Source organism: Misgurnus anguillicaudatus, chromosome 14, assembly GCF_027580225.2.
Source record: "Misgurnus anguillicaudatus chromosome 14, ASM2758022v2, whole genome shotgun sequence".
In the NCBI taxonomy this organism is placed as follows: domain Eukaryota; kingdom Metazoa; phylum Chordata; class Actinopteri; order Cypriniformes; family Cobitidae; genus Misgurnus; species Misgurnus anguillicaudatus.
In genome coordinates, this window is record NC_073350.2 from 2271093 (window position 1) to 2280190 (window position 9098).

Consider the following 9098-nt stretch of genomic DNA (forward strand, 5'->3'; position numbering starts at 1 on the left):
AGTTAGCGAAGGTACATCAACACCTACTTGGTTTACAACATTTAATTTACATCACAACATTAAGTATTTAGTCATACAGTTAGACTATCTCTTACCATTTGTACGTTAGGTGAACTTCATCCACGACGATAGCTACCCATTACGTTGGCTTGAAAAATATCGCAGCCTAGCATGTCCCTCCACTTATTCAGCAGTCACAATTCCAGGCTTCCGAAAAGAAGCTGGCAACGACCGCTAATTATATCCATCTCGTCGTGCACGCCGAGTTGCATCGCCGTGATACCCATTTCAGTTGCTTCTTTAACTTTGTCCTCCATAAGGGCGACCAACTTCTGCCGAATCCCGTATTAAGGACGGCGAAAACATAAACAAATGCCTTGATCGCGTTTCTCTGTTCCTCTTTTTAAATCAATGCTCTGTCGATATCTTTTAGAACAGACTCAATGTCAGAATCCACACATCTGAATTCACCAGCGGCAGCCATTTCATTGTAAACAGATTGAACACATGCGCTCTTTGGTGACGTGGTTGATACGTTACTGTTGATCATCTGTCCATCATCGTATAAAGCCCGCCCTCACAATTTGATTCGTCGGCCGGTTTTGGTATTCGCATAGTAGCTCCTCAACGGTGAATCCCCAGACTGATCTTCCCCGGTTTTCAAATTGTGGTGGGCGGGGCTAAGATCGGCTGGCACCCAGGCTAGTGAAGTCCTGCAAAACAATTCAAATCTTGTGACATACACAGCTACACGTGAAATACTGTACACATTTACAGTAGGTGTTTTGCATAATACTGGGAAATACTGTATGATGTGACTAATAACAAAATTCAAACTGTAAAACAACCAACAGCATTCAAGGTCACCCAAATATAAATATTATTTATGTTTCACATATAACAGACATTTTATTTAAATCTTTTTATTGGTTGTTAACAAGACAAAACACAATGATAAATTCAATAATAAACAAGAGATACATTCTCTTGGCTTGTCTCGTCTTTGAACTGAGGACACTGAGACTTAACAGAGCCAGTTCTGTTGGGATTCTGTGTGTGTTTTGTTGTTTATTATTTCTTTGCAATGCTTAAGATTCAGGGCTCCAAACAAAAAATCAATTAAGGAGCCATTGGCTCCTATAGGGGAAAAAAAGCGGGCGCCAAAAATTTTTTTTAAGAGCCACATAACAATGCAATTACTTTTAGCAGGCATGAAAATGGTCAGGGGTGAGAAGGGTGCTCGAGGGGCCACGTGGCCCCTTATGGGGCCGGGAGGTGGGGGGACTCCCCCAGAATAAATATTTCGGCTTCATTAGGGGTAACTTTACTTGTTTTTTCTTCAGACATGTGATTGGCCAAGGACAAAAAAGGAGGAAGGAACCCAACATCCCCCCACACCCCTGCACGGGCGCAGAAACAAAATGCACAACATAACAAACGCAAAAAATACATTATGACCATTATTTCAATTATTTGATTCTGACGGACTATTTAGATTGTAAATTGAAAATGTAAACATTTTGACTAGTAGGTTATCCAAAACCATGTTTAATTAAATGGGTTAATATATGTGGAAAGCTGTAACAAGTAACATTCCCTTACCATTTGACATCTGCAATAATTTTATTTTGCCATAATGTGACCATCAGTCGCAAGGCCATACAATTTTAATAGGGTGGACCTGAATGCCTACAGAACATGCATTTTAAAATAACTTTATTAGGTAGAGAAACAGTATCAAATTAATATAGCACTGTTTTCATTCTATAAATTAAATATAATTGATCTTTTTAAAGCTTTAAAAGTGATTTTCCTTTTGTCTTCTGTAGTCTGATTTACATAACGACTCAAACATAAGCATTTCTAATAAGAGGAACTGTCCCTTTAAGAACGGAGAAGCGCTGATCTACTGTATTGTTCAAAATAATAGCAGTACAATGTGACTAACCAGAATAATCAAGGTTTTTAGTATATTTTTTATTGCTACGTGGCAAACAAGTTACCAGTAGGTTCAGTAGATTCTCAGAAAACAAACAAGACCCAGCATTCATGATATGCTCGCTCTTAAGGCTGTGCAGTTGGGCAATTGGTTGAGGGGGGTGTGTTAAAAAAATAGCAGTGTCTACCTTTGATTGTACAAACTCAAAACTATTTTGTTGAAACATTTTTTTTCTGGGATTTAGCAATCCTGTGAATCACTAAACTGATATTTAGTTGTAAGACCACAGTTTTTTTTAAAACTGCTTGACATCTGTGTGGCATGGAGTCAACCAACTTGTGGCACCTCTCAGCTGTTATTCCACTCCATGATTCTTTAACAACATTCCACAATTCATTCACATTTCTTGGTTTTGCTTCAGAAACAGAATTTTTGATATCACCCCACAAGTTCTCAATTGGATTAAGGTCTGGAGATTGGGTTGGCCACTCCATAACATTAATTTTGTTGGTTTGGAACAATTGCTGCGTCCGAAACCGCCTACTACATACTATATAGTACGCGAAAAGCAGTAGGCGAGGCGAGTAGTATGTCCGAATACATAGTATTCGAAAAACAGTATGCGAAAAGTACCCGGATGATCTACTACTTCCGGTTAGATTTTGCAGTGTGCATACGATGGACGCTTCACTATCCCATGATGCCCCGGACGAGGAGTTATCCAACGAAGAAGAAGAGGCACGCGGCTCTTTTCGCGCTGAAATGACATGACGTGATGACGACGTATGTCACGTGATGTAGCAACATGGCGGATGTAGTACGTCCGAATCTCATTCATACTACCAGGATTCATACTATACAGTACCTACTGTTTTAATGCCAAGTAAGTAGGTACTTCATCTAATTCAGTACCTACTATACAGTATGCGGTTTCGGACGCAGCCCAAGACTTTGCCCGTTTACTAGTGTGTTTTGTGTCATTGTCTTGTTGAAACAACCATTTCAAGGGCATGTCCTCTTCAGCATAGGGCAACATGACCTCTTCAAGTATTTTAACATATGCAAACTGATCCATGATCCCTGGTATGCGATAAATAGGCCCAACACCATAGTAGGAGAAACATGCCCATATCATGATGCTTGCACCTCCATGCTTCACTGTCTTCACTGTGTACTGTGGCTTGAATTCAGAGTTTGGGGGTCGTCTCACAAACTGCCTGTGGCCCTTGGACCCAAAAAGAACAATTTTACTCTCATCAGTCCACAAAATGTTCCTCCATTTCTCTTTAGGCCAGTTGATGTGTTCTTTGGCAAATTGTAACCTCTTCTGCACATGCCTTTTTTTAACAGAGGGACTTTGCGGGGGATTCTTGAAAATAGATTAGCTTCACACAGACGTCTTCTAACTGTCACAGTACTTACAGGTAACTCCAGACTGTCTTTGATCATCCTGGAGGTGATCATTGGCTGAGCCTTTGCCATTCTGGTTATTCTTCTATCCATTTTGATGGTTGTCTTCCATTTTCTTCCACGTCTCTCTGGTTTTGCTCTCAATTTTAAGGCATTGGAGATAATTTTAGCTGAACAGCCAATCAATTTTTGCCCCTCTTTATAGGTTTTCCCCACTCCAATCAACTTTTTAATCAAAGTACGCTGTTCTTCTGAACAATGTCTTGAAAGACCTATTTTCCTCAGCTTTCAAATGCATGTTCAACAAGTGTTGGCTTCATCCTTAAATAGGGGCCACCTGATTCACACCTGTTTCTTCACAAAATTGATGACCTCAGTGATTGAATGCCACACTGCTATTTTTTTGAACACACCCCTTTTTGAACTAATTCAACTAATTGCCCAATTGCACAGCCTTAAGAGCGTGCATATCATGAATGCTGGGTCTCATTTGTTTTCTGAGAATCTACTGAACCTACTGGTAACTTGTTTGCCACGTAGCAATAAAAAAATATACTAAAAACCTTGATTATTCTGGTTAGTCACATTGTACTGCTATAATTTTGAACAATACCGTATACACTGACACATCTGATCAACTGCTCACTTATAAATGTCTGTTTTTATGAGTATACTTGCAGAGACTGTGGCATTACAAGATCATTTGTGCGTATATCTCCTGTCAAGGCCAAAGAAATTATGTGTTTGCGTGATTTTTAAAACGCACGTTGGGCTTGAGTGTGTGCACGTATGCGCACAGAAAACCGCTCGGTTTAGCATCTTTGTCGTTCAAATAGTCTAAAATCCAGGACGTTTGAAATGTCTTTCGGCACAGTGTTCATTGACTGATGCGGAAAGATGAATACCTGTGTCTCTGGTGTTCTCTCCCGCGCTCGTTCTGGCACAGCTGATGGAGACTGCTTTTTGTTAGCAGGAGTGTCATCCGCTTTTACCCGTTCATATTTTGGCGCTTTCACTCAGTGACGTTTACACAACGCATCTCATTTCATGACGTTAACAAAACAAATGAAGGTATAGGCTACTGGTTATAAAACATGCGCGTAGGATGCTAATTTTACAATCAAAGGGAGTACATTTGTATTGTTGCCAATGGCGACCTTGACAAAAATTTCACTCGCAAATAAATATATTTGGTCGCAAATGGGACCATTTTAGTCGCAGTTTGGAGCCCTGAGATTAGTTTGATTATTGTACCTGTGTTCTTTGTCTCCACCCCGTCTTTAGTTGCTATGTTTTTTTATTTGTTCCTTGCTCCTCCCCCTTGTTAGTGTCATTGTTTCTGTATGTTGATTGGTTATTGTTTTGTATTTAGTCACTTCCTGTTCATCCCTTGTTTACGTTCCATTGTGTTTGTTACAACGTTGTTGCCCTGCGTGTTTATGTTTTTTTTTTTTTGTTACCTTTTAATACATTTTTCGTACTGCATTTGGATCCGCTCTCTCTTCGTCTGTGTGCCCGTCGTGACAAGTTCCTTCTGCCGTGAAGCTCATCACACCAATGATCTTTTGGCCTTCCTTCAACATGATGCCCAGCCAATGTCTGACCAGCGACCACCAACATTTATTTTATATATAAATATATTTTTTAAATATTTTTATTCCTATAATATTTAATAATATTGTATCTAATATATAGTATATCCTCTAAAGAATCAGCTATGTCTGGCTCTCCATAGGACTCTTTCCACTTTTATTTTCAACCCCTAGGGAGTCATCTGACATTGTCTTAACTAAGAACTCCCTTCCATACGTTACATTAATACTTTTTCTGTGTTCTCCTGTTTTTATTAATGTGAAGCTGCTTTGAAACAATTAAACAAATGTGAAAAGTGCTATATAAATCAAATTGACTTGACTTGACATTCAATTGTAAACAATTTTTAATTTAAACCCTTCCAAAGCCCTCCCACCCAAACATTAGAAATGTAATATAAAACCAAAAAGAAAATGAAAAAGAAAAAAGGAAATTACATAACAGTAATCATACTGTAAATAACCAAATAATGCAAATTGAATAAATAATTACTTGGACGTTCCTTTTATTAGAGGACTGCTACATTCCTCATACAGTATAGAAGTTAATAGACTGGTTCAGCTGGGTTTTTGACATTAAACCATGTAACAGAATTTAGTGTTTTGTTTGACATGTTGTTGGGTCAGTTATTAGAAATCATGAAAATGAAGAGAATTTTCTTCCTCTGAAAAATTAAATTACTCTTTGGAGAGGTTAATGGTGCTTCTCAATATGCAGTAACTTTCTATTTTCATTTAAAACAGGAAGAGTCTTGTGAGGATCATAAGACAGCAGATCAAGCTCACCATCATCTCTCCCAGGAAGTGATTAATGCGTCCCTCAACATTTCAAACCCAACTCACAATGAGAACTTTAGCGTTCCAAACAATCCTGAAACATCTGTTTGCAACATCTTCTCACAGACGTGTCCATCTCAAGGTCAAGAGGGATTTAACAACTATGCCAGGAGAGACAGTGAGGATAAAGTCTTTGGAAAAGGCACTTCTCAAGAGACAAGCCAAAGTGAGACAACCTCTCCTGCCTATGGGATTATTTTGCCTTCTCCAGGTTTGGATATAGACAGATTTTCCATTCAACCATGCAGACATCTTTTGGTTCCTCCACTTTTGGTAAACGACAAGCAAAAGGAAATTCAAAAGGAAACACAGACAAGGAACAATATGACCCTTTGGACTTATGGCACTCAACCCCAGGTTATCTCACCACAAAACAAACAGAATAGCGCAACTGTATCAGGCAGTGTATGGCAAAACCATGGCAGTGCATTAGTGACTGAGGTAGTCAGGACAAGTACGACCCCATCATCCTGTGCTGCACTGATGAGTTTCAATTCCCCACATAAAACTTACAATCAAATCTCTCATACTAATCAAACAGGTTCATTACAGGTTATTAACTCACAGACAAACTTTAAATTAAACTATTCAGGCAACAGCAGTTACCTAGAACATGAGGACAGTAACAGCAGCAGCGATGATGAGCAAAAATTAGTCATTGAACTTGAGTAACACAGACACACACACGCGCACGCACACAGGTACACACATACCACACACGCACACACACATTGTAGTTTTAATATAACAGTAAGGACTTCATATTGCCATTTATTCCTGATAGATTTAAGCTAATTATGATTTGTACATATATATGTAAGATGATTTTATGTAGAATACAGTAAATCACAAAAATGTACTTTAGCTGTGTCAAAATTACTTCATAAATCATGACATACATGTCCAAAGCTTTAAATGGTAGTGTAGGTTTTGTAGGTACAGGGGAGGGGATATATGCGACATGTGTCTATCAATAATTTTTCACTATACGTTAACTAAGACTATGTTTATATTAATGCATTCTCATTTTACTGTTTGATACTGTTACACCTGGCATACAGTACACACTACTGCAGAGTTTTTGGCCCTCAGAGACATTTTTTAAACGCTGCAGACCTTGGAATTCTGGGGATCCTGCAGCAGTATGAACGGACCTTAAGGCGTGGGTGCATCACTTCCTTATTGGGTGTTCTGGATCATTGTGTATCATATAACCATTATGCTACCAAGAGATGACTAGCCGCAGACTAGACTCTGTAAACAATAACATGGAGCGGAGTTTCAGCAATTCAAATGCACATTGGATGGGTTGCACCAACAAGGGTTTATTTAATAATGTTGCACCAAATTTTAAATCTTGTTTAAAAATAAACAGGGTTACATTTAGTTTTGATTAACTTTAAACTTGCATTTGAGGAGGTTTAAATAAAAGATTCAACAATTAAATGTGTTGCTAAATGATCAAAAACAGACACCTCGAGCGTGGTGCCACTAGCCAAAGATGTGTTTATTATAATGTCTCAACAGAGTGAGTTTGGTGGCCCAGTAACATGTTTTGGCTTTGAAGCATCAAGTCTAGGATACCCTCCCTTCCACACAGTACATACAAAGACATATTTTCACTGTAGATCACTGACCGTCTGAAAGAATCGTCACTACCAGCGTCATCACTATCATGTAAAAGATTACCCTCATGCTAGCTTGCGCTGTCTCGAGTAAACCTGTTGTCATCTGTGCTTTGCTGTAAGTTCCCAAACTCCCTTTTAGTGATGAAAAACATCCACAGGTTGAGAATCAGGAACACCATAACAGTTTTTTCCAGACTTGCAGTTTGTGGCGGCACATTCGCGACGCGCATGTCAGCATATATACGATGTATGTAGGTTGTGATTTATAATGCAAAACTTACATTTCCTTTGCCTGCATAAACTGTTTATTTCCTTTTTGAATGAAAAAGTCAACATTGTTGCTGTTTAATTACACCGGCAAATTCATCATCAAGTTTTAATCTAAGATTTGTTAATCTGTGTTTACATTTTAATGGTGCAACACAACTCCACAACTCAAATTAAAATTAAACTGTGATCAACAAAGCCTAGATTTGCTTAATCTCTGCTTAATTTTATCCTTGTTGGTGCAACCAACCCATTGTGTGTTTATTCATGACACAAAAGCCCAAAACAAGAGCATTGTATAACAATACAGGTGTCCTTGTGCTCCCTCAGATTTTTGCATGCAACCTCTCAAAATAATTGAAGCATATTTTCATAAGGCATTAGCCTTTCACTCTACCAAGCACTTCCGGTTAGCGAGTTTGTTTTCTCCAGAAGTTGTTTTCAGCACAATATGTTCCGGAGCCGTGTCAGCGTGTAACACCATCCATAGTTTACTTTTTCTGCATGCTAATCAAAGACAGTAAAAGACGCTAACCGGAAGTCATTGGCAGAGTGAAAGGCTAATGGTGGCCCGCCTATTTCACCCGGGAAACTTGTCTATAGGCAAAATATGTCCAGTTTTTCACACTGACATTTTCACTGTTTTTATTAGGGGCTTCATTCTGGACGCAATTAATTATTAATGAAATATACAAATCCAGATGCAACAGAACAGCACTGGTGCCGTCATTGTGCACGGTCGCAAATACGTTGTTGCTGGTGCTGCATTTTGTTATTTGATCAAATTAAAAATTCCATCACAAACACTTGCCACAATTTCAAAACGCAGCTTCTGAATGTTCAGTTTACCCTACTTGTGTACAAAGATGATGGTTCAAAGTCTGTTTAATGTTTATTTCTACTGTAGATTCACCCCTTAGGGTGCACGGAATGTTCATATGCTCTGACTTTGATGCAAAACAGCATCTTCTGATAATTTTAAATAAAAATGTTTTATAGGCTTTTTTAAGTTGCATGCTTTTAGTGCAATTAAATTGAAATGTGAAAATACACTAAGAATTACATAAAACTTTCTTATGCTGCATCAAAAGGTTTATTTTATTCCCTGTTTTTGCAGTGTTGATCATTACAGCTAATCACAGACGAGTGCATCAATGTAACGTTACAACGAGTTGTTGGTGTAAAAGTGTATTTTTTACTCTGTTTTTTATATGTGTAAAATAGCAATTAAATTAACTCCTAAATGCTTTTTGTCTGTCTAGTCCATAGGAATATAATACTAATAATAATAATAATATGTTTATTTTCTATAGCGCCTTTCCAATGCTCAAGGACGCTTTACAAAGACAGTTAGAATACAGCAGACATTCAACACTTAAATAGAACATAGAAATAGGTAGTAGTTATTTGCTACAGACCAAAACA

General features: G+C 38.2%; 1 protein-coding gene across 1 annotated transcript in view; it reads left to right on the forward strand.

Moving 5' to 3' along the window:
* The window catches only part of znf831 (zinc finger protein 831), a 43139-nt gene extending 34462 nt beyond the window's left edge, over positions 1-8677 (forward strand). The window contains exon 5 of the mRNA XM_055184033.2: positions 5686-8677. Within this exon, the coding sequence (XP_055040008.2) occupies positions 5686-6450 (765 nt within the window). The 3' untranslated portion in view covers positions 6451-8677. The remainder of the gene's footprint in view (positions 1-5685) is intronic.
* Positions 8678-9098: the final 421 nt, after the last annotated feature.